The sequence below is a fragment of the Montipora foliosa genome, chromosome 4 (assembly GCF_036669935.1).
Source record: "Montipora foliosa isolate CH-2021 chromosome 4, ASM3666993v2, whole genome shotgun sequence".
Classification (NCBI taxonomy): Eukaryota; Metazoa; Cnidaria; class Anthozoa; order Scleractinia; family Acroporidae; genus Montipora; species Montipora foliosa.
Genome location: NC_090872.1, coordinates 42,816,734 through 42,834,577, shown reverse-complemented (window position 1 = coordinate 42,834,577; position 17,844 = coordinate 42,816,734). Strand labels below are relative to the sequence as shown.

General features: G+C 35.7%; 1 protein-coding gene across 2 annotated transcripts in view; it reads right to left on the bottom strand.

Annotated features, from left to right (window-relative positions):
* Positions 1-637: 637 nt before the first annotated feature.
* Positions 638-17,844, bottom strand: part of LOC138000825 (phosphopentomutase-like) — a 146,837-nt gene continuing 129,630 nt past the window's right edge. The window contains exons 18-19 of one of the 2 annotated variants that reach the window (XM_068847487.1): positions 2,387-2,520; positions 638-1,745 (exon numbers count right to left, since the gene is read on the bottom strand). In XM_068847487.1, coding sequence (XP_068703588.1) covers positions 1,640-1,745; positions 2,387-2,520 — 240 coding nt within the window. In that variant the 3' untranslated portion in view covers positions 638-1,639. The remainder of the gene's footprint in view (positions 1,746-2,386; positions 2,521-17,844) is intronic. The other variant, XM_068847488.1, reaches the window with a different exon arrangement.

Here is a 17,844-nt window from a genome sequence, read left to right as displayed (position 1 = left end):
AAGAGTACTCGAGGCCTTTTTTAAAAACCTGTATCTGGGCCAGTACAAACCTAGTTTTGTTCTATACTCCGTTTTTGAAAACTCAGTCCTTGTCTCATTCCCAGTCCGCAGTCCGCGTTTCATACATGGTCCTTGTTTTATACCAGGTCCGCAGCCTACATTTTATACTGAATATGTCGTGTGAAAAAAGATAACAAGAAGAAGAAGAAGAAGAAGAAGAAGAGGAAGAGGGAAGTTTGTCTCCCTAAATTTTCATTAAAAAGTATACAATTCACTTCACGGAGCTGTTTAAAACTCATTTTCAACCAGAGGCTCAATTTACCCGACCAACGGGTAAATGTAATGTATGTATAGTACATTTATGACATTGAGAAATTCACTTCCCGGAGCCGTTTAAATTAAAACGTTAGTTTACTCCTGAACGACTATGGTGACCCCAGATTCTGTCACTCGAAATGCGCACTTTTTTGAGTCAATCGGATCTTGTTACGCAATCAGGGGAAACAGCCGAGACAGGCTTGCGTAAGTGGGTAGCATTCCTCGCCCGTTTCTTTTGATAGACAACAACAAGTGCATGGTTAGAGTGATATAAAAGAGACCGCTAGCACTATTTGCTACTGAGGGACCGATAAAAATCGAAAGTTTCTCTAGGTGTTTTATTCATTGCATTATATCACACCCATGGGTTCTACGTACTTCCTATTGAAAGACAATGGTTTATACCCTCTTTACTCTATTTGTCCTTGCAGCGCGAGAGGATATCCATTGCTTGTGCAACCGGTACTCGCAATACGCACCCCAGATATGAACCAAGCCTTAAACCTGTCCATTGTCGCAACACCAAAGCCGCATAAAAACCACTGACTACATGTCTGCATGTCAATCCCCGACCTTGCAATAATACATCTAAATTTAGACCACTGGAAGCCTAAATAAATTCTGGATTGGTGCTACATGTATTTGAGTAATAATTGATGCTTCGATGCCATTGGGCTATCCTGGACAAGGAAAAGTTATTTCAAGAAGCCGAAAAATTCTTCCTTGAAGAGAAGCAAATTTCCATTGGGTGCGCTTTGAAAGTGGCAGTCTAAAACATGAGTTCTATATACAAAATGCCGTAAGCCAGACTGCATCTTGTGTGATGACTGAAGCGAAGCACCTTGAATTTCAGTTACGTTGGTTTTCTTGACCTTCATGAAAGATGACTCAAATTACCATTTCTGCAGGTAACTAGGGGAATAGCACTACGCAATTTGGTTTTTCCTTTTCAGGACTCCCTGTTGGATGGTATCGTGAGTGAAATGACTTAGAGAACACTCTACAATTAACGATGAATTCCACTCAAACACAACATGCAAGACAGTTTCATTAGATCTCCAATTTGATCAGAGGCAATTAGGTGCGACAGACTTGCGACGCCCAGAAGAGAATTAGTTCTCAACTTCTCGGCTGGAAACTTGTTTTCCACTGACATGCTTTATGCTCCTTGTCAGTTTAAAACTATACCACTTCTTTGATAAATATTTTATATGTGATTGAAACATGTGGTACAATCATCTCTCTAAATCCGCAATGTCACCATCGAAGTTATACACAAAGCAACCAACAATTCCATCCAAGATCGCAGAACAAAATAGCTTCAGTCCTGCTTGGGAGTCAGGTTATTCAAGTCAGGCTGCAAATACTCTTCTACAATGCAGTTTACAATATCTTGAAGTGTTTCTTTAGCAGTTGACATATCCATGCTGAGAAAAACAAAAATGAAAAAGAATTCTATTATAATAATAGGTCAAGGATAAATTTAAGCCAGTTCTTGGAGTGAGATGATATTAATGCAAAATATCTCTAGGTGTCCGTCGCTTTGTACTCGTTAATGGCGCAATTACCAATAGCCTGGATTTTACAGAAAACAAAACAAACAAACAAAAACGTTGTTTTCCACAGTAGTAAACTGCAACTGTGAGGGTTTAACAATGCATTTACCTCACTGAAAAGAACGAAAGCAACAAGTGGAAAATGTGGTAAATTTGGTGAATGTACGTGATCGCGCACGATTCAAGGATCGGAAGCTGCCAATTTTGGTAAACAGCCAATCAATTGTCCTTTAAACAATTCCTCTCTTACAGAATCTGTCACAGTGTCCCTTATTTTTGATTTGTGTATGAACGATGCACTGAAAAAAACATGTTGAAACACGTGTGCAGAATAAAAGTAACATCAGCACTCCATGTACATTCATCCCAAAACGATATTGGAGGCTTAACAGCTAATATTCTGGTAGCAAGACAAAAGATGACTCTCTTTAGCGGAAGAGTCCATTGCTTTACAATATAATCAGTTATTTGTAATTTTAAGTTCATGTTATCATTGTGTAGAATACACATACCTCTTCCCTGGCTTGGATGAAAGCTCGGTGTAATATTTGATTTTAGGCTCAGTCCCACTTGTTCGAAGCGTTGCAACACAGCCATTCTCGAAATAGAATGTAATCATTTGACTTGATTTGCTGACAGGAAGAACCTAATACAAACATTAAAGTAGTTAAGGAAGAAGTGGGGTTGGGTTTACTTTAGATTTTAAATTTCTCGCGTCTTTGGCGACAAAGTAAAGAGAGAAATGAAAACGTTTGCAAGTTGTTGTTTTACGTTCTTCTTGAGTCGGCCATTAAAAATTATTCAGAGGTTATTTGATTTTACTCTGTAAAGATCGGTCAAACATTTGCATCCCAAATACTACGGGACAAAATTGGCGGACGCATCCACGCAATTAATATTCATTTCATGACCTTAACTTACCAAACAACTAACCCAGTGCAGGGTTCACTAACGTGGCAGGGAAGAGTACGTAGGGAATGGAGTCTGTCGTCACAAGGATTTACACAGACGAACCTCTCGACCAACGCATTGTGGTCATCACTCAACCAGAAACTCTGACAGAGCTTCACTAGGGTGATCACTGGGTAATACTAATGCATCAAGTTACACCGTCATACTAGAGTTAAAAACATGTTGTTCCAAAAGATTGTTTTTTTTACTACAATTGCTTGTAATCTTGCAATCTGATTGGCGAATTTGCTGCTGTCGATTGGAGTCTAGACAACGCTGCTCGCGTAAATGTGGTTGTCCAATACACCGACATAATGAGATTCATAGCACTTCACAATAGACATCACAAAGTGTCCCCCAACCTTAATCCTTAACAAAGTAGTAACAGTTTTGCGAGACATAAAGTGCGGGACACTTTGTGATCTCATTATGTCGGTGTATTGGACATGTATGGACAATGCTTCCTCTTTCTTTGTGTCATGGTCTGAAATAAACATTTTCTTTGGCGTTGAATATTATGGAAAAAACAATTCGAATGTGGTTCAGCATTGTCTGTACTCTTATTGACAACGATATTCATCATCACAGAGAACAAAATTTGTTGTGGACTGACTCGGATGCTCCTCGTGACTCCACAACATTTTGACCTTTGTAATGAAGAATATCGTTGTCAATAAGACGCTGAACCACATTCGATTTGTTAATTCGAACGGGAAGAAATCATGTGGTCAGCCAGATAAAAACAGTAATCATCAGTTTAACACCATATGAGGGTGGCTTTGAACATCAATCCTCTGTATTTATTACTTATGAATTAAACACCGGCATAGTCGTGACATGTATATCATACAAAATGTTTCAAGAGGATTGACTATTACTGAATGCAAAATTTCTGTTGAAGCAATAACCAGACTCAATTTTGTCTTGTAAATACACTGAGGTCAAAAGTGAAGGTGCTCATGAGTACATAAAATTTGATTCCAAAAGATAGGCACGCATTGCGTACATGTAAGTAGTGCAGTAGGCTGGTACTGTCTAGTAATTAGTTTTGCAAAATTAATTACCTTTTACTGCTTATTTTGTCATCCAACTTTGTTGTCGTTCTGGTGTTCCAATTACGAACAGTTTGATGTTTTCACTTAGGGTATAGGGTTGGTACCAGGATGGGAGACCATTGGGGAATCTTTATCGTCGTCTTTGAAATAAACTTACTCATCCATATTTTTTCCAAATTGCACTCGAAATCATGTGATTACCTATACTTATTGTATTGATATTGTTACTATTATTATCATTATTACTATTACTATTCTTTTTTTACTTGATTTCTTTTTTGTATTTGGTTGTTAAAGGATTTGTCCTGAATCTTCTTTTAATGTTTTTGATGAATGGCGATGAGTCCCTAAACAGGGCGGTTTGACTCACGAAGTTCACAGGCTCTAGGCCTGATCGCCACTTAATTTTTTTGATCTTTTACTATTTATTTTGTTGTCCAATCGCGTTAGCATGTACATAACCAATTACGTATAATTTGATGCAAGTTTCCACTGAAGCCCATTCGGGTAGACTTATTACTTGGATGAGAGACCACCGCAAAATCCTCGTGATGAAGACATCTAATCTTTTTTTCTAACTTCTTTTTTCTTTATTTAAAATTCAAGAAAATCCTACATTAGTTTCGTAATTTAGGCATGTGCTGCAGGTACACAATCATACACTCACTCACTCAGACAGCCTCAATGACAATATGGTTATTGCACTTACAGTGCACTACCCACAATAACCGGTAAGGGTTACAGACAGAGTATGCGGAGTGGCATGTGACATGAATTGCACCATTGCCTACTTATGCAGAATGCTACGTCTGCAAAGTAAAAACAAAACAATGAAAACTTAAAAAGGACTGATCAGTTAATAAAGGTCTCATTCATAGAGCACACATTAAGTTTGGCAAGCCATTATGCAACATGCCACCCTGCAAACCACCCTTCACTTCCACGTTTTCTGAATGCAACTCCCAAGTTGTTCTCAAAATCTATAGAAAGTAAGAACTTTCTGAAAACAAACTTCTTATTGGTTTATATAGATTCTTAACAAGTATTTACTTTCTTTAAATTTGGAGAACAACTTGGATAAGAATCTATACAAACTAAAAATTAACTGACATGGATTCTGAAAAAGGTCATTAATTAAACAGCCATGCTTTACGTTGACCAGCACAAAAGCAGGGTTTTCTTTGAGGGAACGTTTATGTCTTTAGTATTTTCAGTTACCACAATAGTTATTGTATAACATGATAGTAGTAGGCAAAGCAAGGTACTTATCAGATTTTGGGTGAGCGCTTGAAATCCTACTTTTAAAATGGCTTAAATTTAGCTTTATTTTACAGTAGATTTTCTCATACAAATAAGCTAAACAGGAGCTTATTATCTGTAAAACCCTTCCTTAAATTGTCCAAAATTTTAAACACAATTTAAATGAAAAATAGTGAAAAATAGCTTTATTTCTGTCATTTTCTTTTGCTTTAATTTGGCTTTGTCAGAAGTTCTCCTTTACATCAGTTAAAAATTTATGTTTTAGTAGTGCTTCAATTCGCTCAGCAAAAAGGTAAAATTCATATTAAATTTAACTACATACATACATACATACATACAAACTTTATTGATGCTCCCTAAGTGGGTTTTTCAGCTCAATAGAATTAAAAATTACAAATTTAAATTTAAATTAAGAATATAAGTACAACGAGATGCTTCCGTGAAGCATACACTGGATTGCCTGTGGTACGTGTTACAGAAAATCAGAAGGCACTGAATTGTGTGGTATTGAACTACAGAATTCCAGTCTCTGAAGAATAACAAATAACAGAGAAGCGAGAAACATTGGCTTCTGGGCTGACATGTTGATAATTTTCAAGTTCCTTCACAACTTCTTTTCATCACAAGTTTAAGCGTGCCCTCTGAGCATCTGACAGCCTTGTAATACCAAAGTTAATCCCTCTCCAGCGGGGTTAGTGTTTGGATGGGAGACCAAAACAATATACCCCTCATGAAACAGAAGCATCGGACCGAAAATACTATTAACGCTAACAAATGCGAACTCAGCAAGGTACATATTTTGTTAGCTTGCTTTATGCAAAACAAGAACATCATTCTAAAAGCTTATTCTACGCAAAAAGTAGGTTCTGGAGGTAATTCTGTTAACACACCAGAAAGACGCTAACCTCATTTTGACAAGAAAATGCTTTACTATTGCCATAAAAACTATCCAGTTAAGCTCGCATATCATAAAACATGATGAATTCATAAAGGCCACCTTTTCCAGCGAACAATTTTTTGAAACAAACAACATATTTGCTATTAGAGGCAAAACCCCCTTCTATTTCATTACGTGCGTGAAGAGAAGAAACTCAATCGTGTCAAATATGCGCAATATTGCAACAAACTTACCGGATCAAACCGTTTCCATGAAGAACCTTTTCCTTGAATAATGAAGCACAAAATACACGACAAGCTTTCTTTCAAATAATTTTTGGCTGTTACATTTCTAATTATTTTTTTTACCTGAAGACTGTGCAGAGTTGATCACAGATCCACGTAAGGTGTTCGATTCGTTCAATCGTTCTCTGTCTTTGTTGAACCCATAAGTTACCAGAGAATTTTCCATTTGGTTTCAGTGTTCTACATAACAGCACACTTGGTTAAATATTATTTTAGAAATACAGCTCACTTTGATTTCGGCTCTACGGGCGATAGATTGTTGTCGAAGTCCATTACTCGTCGCTTTTGAGATTCCAGGTGACACGACACGAAAATCGTGCGCAGTAGGGATGCGCAATGCAATACTAAGGAATTACTTTAAGATTTATTGACAGGTTTAAATTTCTTTCTTCTTCTTTATGTGATTTGATTTATTTTATTTGCCACAGAAAAAACAACTTAAAATACAGATATGAACAATCAAAAGAGAGAAGATGTCAATTAGGTGTCCCCAAGTAAAAGCATCTTTTTTTTGTTGACATGCAAAGTTGGCGACGGAGAATACAATTATTACAAACATTTAGTTATTTTTAAACGTGTTGAAGTATAAGGTAATGAACGAAAATATACAAATTAAAAACAGTTTGAACTTACAAGTTGGTAATGGAGCATACAATTACAAACACTTAGTCATTTCATTAAGGTGTTGAAAATATGTAAAGAGTTTTGAAAGTAGAATTACACTGTGAAAACAATTTGACACAGGAAGAACAAAATACCTGAGATTCACAATAGTTGTTAAAAAATAATGAGTTAAGTGCTTTCTTGAAAAAAGCTGTTGAGGAAGAATTAATTATATCAATGTTAAGAGAATTGCAAAATTTAGGTCCGTGATAGAAAACAGGAAATTGTTTAATTTTAGCCCGACAGAAAGAGCAAACGAAATGCATGAGAGTTTCTCGTATAATATGTTCATATAATATATGAATTTGACTGTGTAGAGTAAATTTGCCAGCTAACTTAGGAGGAAGAGTTCGAATTTGATAGATAGGAGAACATGAATTGACCAAGTTGTAAAGGGTGGAAACTGTACTGATGCTCTCTTGTCAATTCAACATAGGATCAACAGCTACTTGGATCACCCGGATTGTAAAGCAGTTCGCCTTTTTGCTATGGACTTCAGCAAAGCTTTTGACTCTGTGAAACATGAACTTCTCGCTAATAAATTAAAAAAAGTTCCCATTGAATCCATGTATTACTATTATTGATACTTGAACTTTTTAATGAACAGACCACAAAGGGTATGTTTCAACAACTTTGAGTGCGACTGGAAACCAGTTAACAAAGGGACAACTCAAGGTAGTGTTAGCGGTTCTTACCCATCAACATCTTTCTCAATGCTCTTTACATCACTTAAGGTAATCATGACTTAAGTATGCTGATGATTCGACAATTATAGCACCTGTGTGGAAGGAGGTAGACTACTCCGATCAGGTAGTGTCACAGTTTTTAGATTGGACGAATACAAATGGAATGTCTTGTAACCCAAACAAATGTAAAGAGTTGACGATCAAAAAGAGAGGCAACCGCGACTTCTTTTCACCTATTGGGATGATACCAAGCTGTAAAGAAGTAGAGATTTTGGGGGTCACCTTCCAATGAGACAGCAAATGTTCAGAGCATGTGAAGAACAAACTTATTAAAGGTAACAATTCCCTACATATTCTTAGAGCGCTGCGCAAAGAGGGGTACAATCAGTCAGAAATAGACCTTCTCTTTAATACAACAGTTCCACCTAATATTAATTATGTATTATCTGTCTACGCCGCCGATCTTATACCTGTACAATGTTTCTTAGACTGCTGTTTTAAATGGAAATATACGTCAAAGCAAATGAGTGTTTCTGATCTCTTAGAGAGGTAAGACCATAAGATTTTTAGGAAAGTTTCCGATACTAAAGCACATCCACTTGCATCTATTATGCCTCGCGTTAAACCATCTAATTATAATCTTAGGAAAGAAACGTGTTTAAACTAAGATTAACACTATGCGTTTCAAAAACTCTTTTATTAACCGGTCAGTTTTTAAATATGAAGTAACTATGTGATTTACCTTTTCACACTTTTATTTGACATTAAATTTCTTACAATTACTTTCAACAAAAGATAGGTATTTTTATGTTTTGCTGAATAAAGACTTCATTATTATTATTATTATTATTATTATTATTATTATTATTATTATTATTATTATTATAACTTTAATCGATGATTACACCCAAGAAAATTGTTTCTTTAATTTGATCAATTTGTCGTTCATTTCTCAAAATATGAAAATTAGAACTTCTAAGTTTTTGATTTGGTTTGAACACCATAAACTTGGTATTTTGTAAGATTCAGTGAAAGCTTATTAACCCTAAACCATACTGGTAACTTATTTAACTCGATATTCAGCTGATTAACCAAATAGTCAGGATCTATACGAGGCAGAAAAACGTTAGTATCGACAATAAAATCAGTTGTAGTACGGTAGATGCATTAACTATATCATTAATGTAAAGAAGAAAAAAATAAAGACCCTAGAATAGAGCCCATAGGAACCCCACAGGATATATTAAAGGAGAAGAAACATGACCGTTGAAATCTACAAATTGTAATCTGCAGGAAAAATAGCTTTTTACCCATTTTAAGGCCGGTCCACGTATACCATGGTGTTCAAGTTTGTCAAATAAACTGAACTCATGGAAATACTGAACTCATGGCGGTTGGCCACGTGGAACGAGGGATCCATACAATTTCTTTAATTTTGTATTTAGCTTTGGTTTTTTATGCCCTTTTTAATCACCAATTTCCATCTACATATGCTGTGCATCGTTTTTATCTTGGAAACTCCCTCAAGGCGAGTTTTATTGTGATTCCTGGAGTGATTTCGGGCCAGAGCAATGGGTAAGTTCGCCGCCAACATGGCTACAAAGATATTTTCATCTACATGTGGTCTCATCAGGCATTCTGGCATAGCCTTGCTTCTCTTGTATCTATCTGGCGATTTGGAGCTTAACCCGGGACAAGTGGAAAGGTCACAAGCAAACCTGAAGCATTCACTGAGGCCGTGATGTTCAATATGTAATCTTGTTATAAAGAAGAATGTTGGCTATGTTACTTGCTGGGAATGTTCGCTTCTGTTTCATCTTAAATACATTGGTCCTCAATTTCAGAAGTATAGAACTTGCTACGACTGCAGATGTGGATGGTCCAAGTGTATATCAAGATATCCCTGAGCTATCTAATTTAACAAGTCAACGTGGCCTAAAATTTCTCCAGGTAAATGTGTGCTCTCTTCTTCCCAAAGTTGACGAGATTCGACTTTTGTTATTACGTTATAAGGACATTGACTTCTTTTCCATCACTGAAACACATTTATCATCGCATATTTCTGATGACGAAATTGGCATCCAAGGTTATACCATCTACCGTTTGGATCGTCAAGCTGAATCTTAGGGCGAATGAAGGGGTAGTTTCTAAAGAAACTGTGGTGCTGCGTCGGTGGGGAAGTAGTATACAAAAATTTGGTTTATCAACGGAGTTGATAATGTAAATTGACCACCGTACAGAGATTCTAAAAGCTGACGTTTCGAGCGTTAGCCCTTCGTCAGAGCGAATCGAGGGATTATGGGTTACGTGTAGTTTTCGCTCTGACGAAGGGCTAACGCTCGAAGCGTCAGCTTTTAGAATCTCTGTACGGTGGTCAATTTACATTATCAACTCCGTTGATAAACCAAATTTTTGAATCTTAGGGCGGCAGTGTTGTTGTTTATGTGCGGGATTGTGTGTCAGTATCAAGGTGCTTTGATTTAGAATCGAACTCTATTGAAGGAATTTGGCTGGAGATTCTCATTGCTAAGTCTAAAAATATTTTATTTGGTTCACTATATCGTCCCCCAGTCGGTTCGCAATTTATCAGCACTTACTTCAACGCTACATTGGAGGAGACTCTAGGCTTAGCAATGGCTGAAAACAAAGAAATATTGCTGGTTGGTGATTTAAATGCAAATTTTCTACCTAGGCTTTGCCATGCCACAGCTGATCAATGATCCCACTAGGATTACTGAACACTGTAGCTCCTTGATTGATGTCATTTTTTCGACACTCACACACAATATCCCGCTAACAAGTGTTATTCCTCTGGGTTTAAGTGAACACTACATGGTTGGCTGCGTTTGAAAAATGAACTTGTTAAAGTTCCAAGCACGAATAATTAAATGTCGCAACTACGCCAGGTACGACAAAGAAACCTTTAACAAGGATCTTCAGAGTGCCTCGTGGGTCTCTGTTCTATCAAGTTCTGATATGAACCTCGCATGGTCCAGTTTTAAAAACATATTTCTTCAAACCTGTGATCGTCATGTCCCATTGCTAACTAAAAAAGTTTGTGGCAGCCAGAATCCTTGGATGACTTCTGCGATTTCTAACATAATGTCAACCAGAGACTATTATTTGAGAAAAGCAAAGAGATCTGGAAGAGACGAGGTCATATAGAAATAAAGTCACCGCTGCTGTAAGAAGTGCCAAGTCTGATTATAATCGAAATCTTTTTCAAGAAAATCTCGACAATCCAGGGAACTTTTGAAAGTCTATGAAGAAAGATTTCCTTGATAAATCATCTAATTTGGACTCAAGAAATCAATTGGGGTGTGATGGTCAAGCGATCACGGATAAAGAAAGTATTGCAACTCAATTTTGTAAATACTTTTCTGAGATTAAATTACGAATCTCTTATTGATTCAAAAGACGTTCTGTTGCTTGGCCGATTTGTTCCAAGTCTTCTTCTGATAAGTTTTACATGGCACCAGTCACTAATGGTTTTTGTTTGCAAACAGTTATTACAATTACGGGCAACAAAAGCAACAGGCCTTGATGGTCTCCCATCTAGGTTGGTAAAAGATAGTGCTGTAACTATCAGCGTCCTTGTAACACATATTATCAATTTGTCTATTACGATTCAGTGTATACCTCATGATTGGAAACATGCTAAGGTTATTCCACTCTTCAAAGATGGGGTGAGGGATGACAGTGACAATTATCGTCCCATTTCAATTTGCCTGTGGTGTCAAAGATTCTTGAACAGGCTGTCCAGCAGCAATTGGTGGATCATCCGGAGACACACAACCTTTTTTCTAGATACCAATGTGGTTTCGGTCATAAGTATTCGACACAGAGTGCAATTACTTTCCTTACTGAGTCCATAAGAAGGAACATGGATGCTGGTCAGCTAACAGGTGCCATCTTTGTGGAATTCCGTAAGGCTTTTGACACTATTGATCATAAAATCTTGCTTGATAAATTGCAATTGTTTGGAATTTGTGATAATGAGCATCGTTGAATGTCTCATTACCTAACTGGTCGTACCTCAAAACGTGTTCTTTGGAGTTCCACAAGGTTCCATACTGGGCCCTCTGTTATTTTCTTTGTATGTCACAGATCTGCCAAACTGTTTACAGGCTGCCAATGTATTAATGTACGCTGATGATAACGTCATCTATTATGCGGACTTGGTCTTTTTCTTTAAGGCCACCAATTGTATTGTTTGTGTATCACATGACGTGCTCCCTGAACGCAATGTTCCCATAAGGGTCACTAGAGCAAGCGCTAGCAATGCAAAATCTTTCAGACCAAAGAAATGCCGCACCTCTACTTACCAGCACTCTTTTTTTGTAAGAACTTCTAGAATCTGGAACGCTCTCCCCCTGCAGTTAAGATATGACCATGTAACTCTAAACCAATTTAAATCTCTGCTCTCCTCATACTACAAAGATGCACTTATCTCGCGCTTCGATGTTGAGGACCCTAGAACCTGGAAATCTGTCTGCTTAAAATGTAATACGCCACGCAACCTTTCAGAGCCTATTTCATGTTGTTATTAGTTTTCTATATTTTACGATTTTATTCGAGTGTTTGGAACTTTGTTAATCTTGGGCCCACAGTAATTGGCGTCAGCTGTTGTGGTCACCCTGCCTTACCCAGTATTTGTTTATTTTTTGTTTACGTTGTCATGTTTTGTTAATAGTTAATTTAGAAGGCGAAGTTTAATAAAGAAATAAATAAATAAATAAATAAACTAAATCATTTAGACGGTTATAAATTATTCTCTCAAGAAATTTGGAAAAACTAGGTAGAACCGAAACAGGTCTACAGTTAGTGAAAAGCGACTGGTCATCAGCTTTGATAAAAAAGGTATTACCTGTCTTCAATTGATCAGGTACAATGCCATGAGCAATTGACAAGTTAATAATGTGAGACAAAGGTTCAGAGATTACTTGGATAAATTCCTTTATGAGGGACATTGTAATGTTATCATAACCCACAGCTTTGTTGGATGCAAATGATTGAGCAATAGCAATGACTTCTTCTTTTGTTGCCAGATTAAAAAAAGATAGATTCTGCAAAAGATCCTGAAAGAAAGTCTTTATGGGAAAAAGGATGAGATTGTATTTCCTTTGCAAGGTTAGGACCAAGTGGAAAGTCGCCCGCGTTTCACCACTTTTTGAAGGAGGAATTTCTACAGACTGCAACAACTATTGACCAGTGTCTGTTTTACTTTGTTTAGCCAAAGTGCTTGAACGATTTGCAAATCAACAATTCCATGACTTTGCAGTTGAAAACAAACTGATCAGTGAAAAACAATTTGCATATCAAAAACGTTCATCATGTAATATAGCCTAATCCGCCTTATTGACAAATGGAAATGGCCATTGATAGTAAACAAATAGCTGTTGCTGCTTTTCTGGATCTACGAAAAGCCTTTGATGTTATAAATCATAATCTACTCTTAAAGAAGTTGGAATCTGCAGGTGTGTCCGGCTCTGCGTTTCATTGGTTTACCTTGATAATCGTAGACAATATGTAACTTGCAACTGAACAGAATCAAAATCTTTAGCACTTCCACACGGGGTCCCACAAGGGTCCGTCTTAGGACCAACTCTCTTCTGCACACATTATAACGATGTTACATCAGCAGTGAAACAATCAAGTTGTTCTTTGTTTGCTGACTATACTGAAATCCATTACAGTGATGGAGATATCAACAAAGCATCTAATTGTATTAATGGAGATCTGGACAACATTAGCTCATAGTTATCAAGTAATCAGATGGTTGTACACCCAGGAAAATCATAAGTCATGAAGATTGGAACTCAAAGAAGTGTCAAAAACTCTAATGATTTAAATATCTTTATTCACATCGTCTCAAGGAACTTACAAACTATAAATATCTTGGCGTCTACGTCGATAGTACCTTGGCTTGGAAAGAGCATCTTTCATATATGCCAAAAAAAACATATCCAAAATTCCGTCTTGTAAACAGACTTTCTAGTTTCCTGACTAGAAGCGTTCTATTGAAGATCTTTAAACAAACGATGCTACCAATCGTTGATTACAGATGTTCTGTTTGGATGGAATGTTTAAATTCAATGATAGACAGCCTATGAAGGCAACAAAATCAGGTTATGCGCACCATACTCAAAGCTAACAGGACTTCATGCACTCAGAGTATAAGATCTTAATTGAGACTCTTAACATTAAAAAATCGAAGGCGTTTTCTGAGATTTCAGTCGGTCTACCTACTATGTTTAAAAAGGCTATCTACCCCGGCGATCAAGTCTGCACGGGAGAGATCTCAGAGACAACACTACGCTACATTTACCAAAAGCAAATACAACAGTTGGAAAAAAAACTTTTCAATATGCTGCAGCGAAGGATTGGAACGATTTACCAAAATCGATAAGATCAATTACAACCTTTACACCATTCAAAGCAGCCTTACATAGTTTTTTGCTAAAATCGGACACATTAAGTCATAGATGTATGGTAAATTAACTATCGTATTTCTTATTGCTATCCTTTTTTATCTGTTAAGATAATATTTAAATAGTTGATTTTGATTGAATGTGATATGATTGTATTTTACCCTTTATTATCATTTTTATGTAGTTCAGAAATATTATATTTATCTGCTCATGTATTAATACAAGTTTGTTTTCAACAAACTGATACATTTTTAGCAGTTTAAATAAAGTTATTATTATTATGATTATTATTAAATTCGTGGGGTGAGGGAGATAGAACGAAACGAGATAAATGTCTCATTTACAGCAAGTGAAAAATCACTGGATAGAAACGAAAATTTGCTTAAAATATCGCTAAGTGGCACGAAATTTCGCTGCAACTATTGCACAGTGCCGCGAAACATCGCTGTCGCTCAAACAATAGGACTCACGGAATATCGTCGAAAAATCGCTCCAAACGAAATTTCGCTATTATCGTCGAATATTCGCGAAATTCGTCGAATTACGTTTGAATTACTTTTGCACAATACCGTAGTTTCGAGCAGTACTGTACTTCACCTTTATTTACGGTTTATTACCAATAAATTTTTTTAAGTTTGGTTCTGTTATTAATCTTACGTTTTGTGAAAATTCATCTTTAATATATAAGCTTGTTTTATGTAGTTTTATTTTCTCTTAAATAAAATATATAAAAAGGTGAGAAATTATCCCTTCTAATTTTCGGTGTTTTAAAATAAATTTGTGTAATATAAATTACACTACAATTTTTATGTCGTTCATTAATTAATAAAGTAATTGATAAAACTATTTTGTTTTGATTCACAAACCATATCATCAAAAATAATTATTTTTTGCACTCTTTCATCGATATGTTTTGAATGTACCCAATACTTTATGAATTTTTTAAAGTGATTTACTATTGCTTGGTATTTATCCTGGTGTACTTTTTTTTTCAAAATATAACAAGACATAAATTCAATTTAGCAAAATATTTGTTTTTCCACAATTACTTGGTCGACAAATTATCATTCAAAAAGTATTATCTGGCAAAGATGGATATTCTCGAATAAATGTTTGCCTTTGATCATTTTTTGTACGATAATCGTACTTTTTTATCTTTATGCTCATTCTTATTACAAAAAAGAAAAAGATGAGTGTACAAATGTGGAAAGTATATGCAAAAGAAAAAACAATTGTTAGAGAACAAAATAAAATGATTAACAACGAAATTAAAAGAATAAGTTGGAAAAAATTAAATCAATTTGGTTATTCAGAAATGTTTAAATCAATCTTTGATAAATTAGATTTAACATATTAAACGAAAGAAAGCCCAGAAGTAGTGGATGTTTCTGATGTTTCTGACATTTCAGAAAAGAGCGATGAAAATACATTTGATTTTATCGATAAATATTCTGATAAATATGGAAACAAAAACATAGAAGATAAATACACAGATGATTATATTTCACCAATTCCTGAAGAAGATGATGACAATGAAATTGAAGCAGAAAATATTCCTCTTCCACCCACAAGATTATGATGAAATCAGAGATTTAGAACCACAATTAGCTCAATTTGCTGATGTTCAAATAGAAAAACGAATAAAGAGGATATTTAATAAAGAAATGAAAAAAGCAAAAGGTGAATTAACAAAAGGAAAACAAAAATCAAATATAAAGATAATTAAAAACATACAGAAATTAAGAATAGATGATAACCTCAAAAATCTACTAATAGAAAAATGAAAAATTATTATACCCAGGTACTCTTTCTCCTTCATTACAAGCCAGAATTCTTGAAACACCATTACCATTAACATCATCACCAAAATGTTAAGGAATTAAATCTTTTCCTGGAAATAGTGTATTGAAACATAGAACATTTCGGCCTTCATCAGCTAATGCTGGAGGTCACGTGAGCTGGACAGATCACAAGACAGGAGACTACGAAAGCGCTGAGGTGCTTTCCTGTATTAACAAGCACCACCCATAGGAAATCAGAGTATCTCAAGATGTGCAGAATGTATGCGCAATAACAATAGTTGGCACTGTCCTTGAATAATTTCACAGGATCTGCCATCATCATCATCATGACTTTATTATAGTGTCAAAGTAAAATATTTAGCCGAGGGTAAAATGAATCCCTTCACTGATTGGGGACACTAAGATAGGATCATCTTAGGCCATGAAATTGGTATCGCCGTGAAATTTTCATAAGCCCCCTTGTCGCGTGAAAGGTCACATTTTCTCCGTGACCCAGGTCTCTCAAAATCTTAAAGTTAGTAATGGCGGACCATTAAATACGAAAATTCCAGTTCAAATAAACAGGTGTCTTTTTGAAATTAATGATTAACTTAAGACTTTGGTCGCTTAGTGTTTACTTAACACAGGTTTGAAATCCAAAGAAAAATACTAATTGATTTTTTGGTCAAAGGGGCACTTTAACTAATTTTGATTTAAATTATTGACCGAATACATAAATGGCAGCCAAAAATGTATTCTTTTGTTTATGTGCTAATTAGACTCACTAGCCTCGCTCTCAAGCAACATTTCTTTTGTACTTTGTCCATGCAAACGAGGGTAGTAAGTCTAATAAGCACATAAACAAAAAAGCATTTTTTGCTTCCATTTAAGCATTCGGTCAATCGGTGTAAACAATTAAATATTCCATTAATTCTTGTTTTTCCTCAAGAGATGAACATGTGCTTTTTATTCATTCATCTTGTATAATTAACTTAGATGATAAAGCTGGTGTTGGAACTCAAAGTTTTGGTTAATACAACACTCGACAAAAGTTCAAAAGAAATAATTTTCAAATACAAAACATAAATACTTAAAGATGTGGGTATTAGGGGAGCTCCGCATGCCAAAGGAGCACACGCAGAGCACCATAGTTTGGAAAATATGGTAACACATTGATGTGAGAAATTTTGGTTTTAGCGATAATGTCATTAAGTTGACTGCTGACCAGGCACTGGTTTTCTATTGGATTGGAGGCTCAAGCCAGGTTACCTCACCTAAACATAAACAAGGCTTAATTATATCATACTATATCAACTAAAACTCTTAACAGTCAAAACAGTCAACTCTTTTTGTGTTCAGATGGAAAATGGTTTGGAAATAAAAAAAATTCTTTGTGTATTTTTCGCCGGTCTCAATCCAGTTTGACAAATCATGATAGCTGTGGTCCACACTGGTGGCTACGCAGTTATTCAAGTCAAGCATCACAGGGATAAAAACGTAAGCTGAGTGTTTATTTTTTATTTGTTTAGAGCTGCTTTTTTCTCTGTATTACAATTTTTGGCATAAGCTTATCTTCAGAAGATCTGATAAGGTTGCATGATGACTGGACAACCTACAGGTTGTATTGACTAGAACAGAAACGAAAGAAAAGAGTACGTGAACGACAAAACAGTATACTAGTAATAGCTCAAACTTGGTGGAAGAAGTTTGTCCACAGATTCTTTTCTTGGACACTAAACTGTTTGTTATTTTTATGGATGCGTATTTTTTTTAAAAACATGGTTTAATTGTCTTACCCCTTTGCTCAGGAATGAAACTCGAATTTTTAGTCAACTGGAATTAAACAGCAATCATCTGTACTCTTGGACTTAGAGAAATAGTTGATTTTGTTTGTTTGTTTTGTTCTAAAATGTGAGTGAACAAGTGTTGTTACTCCATTTGCTAAATTGCTTTTCGATGTT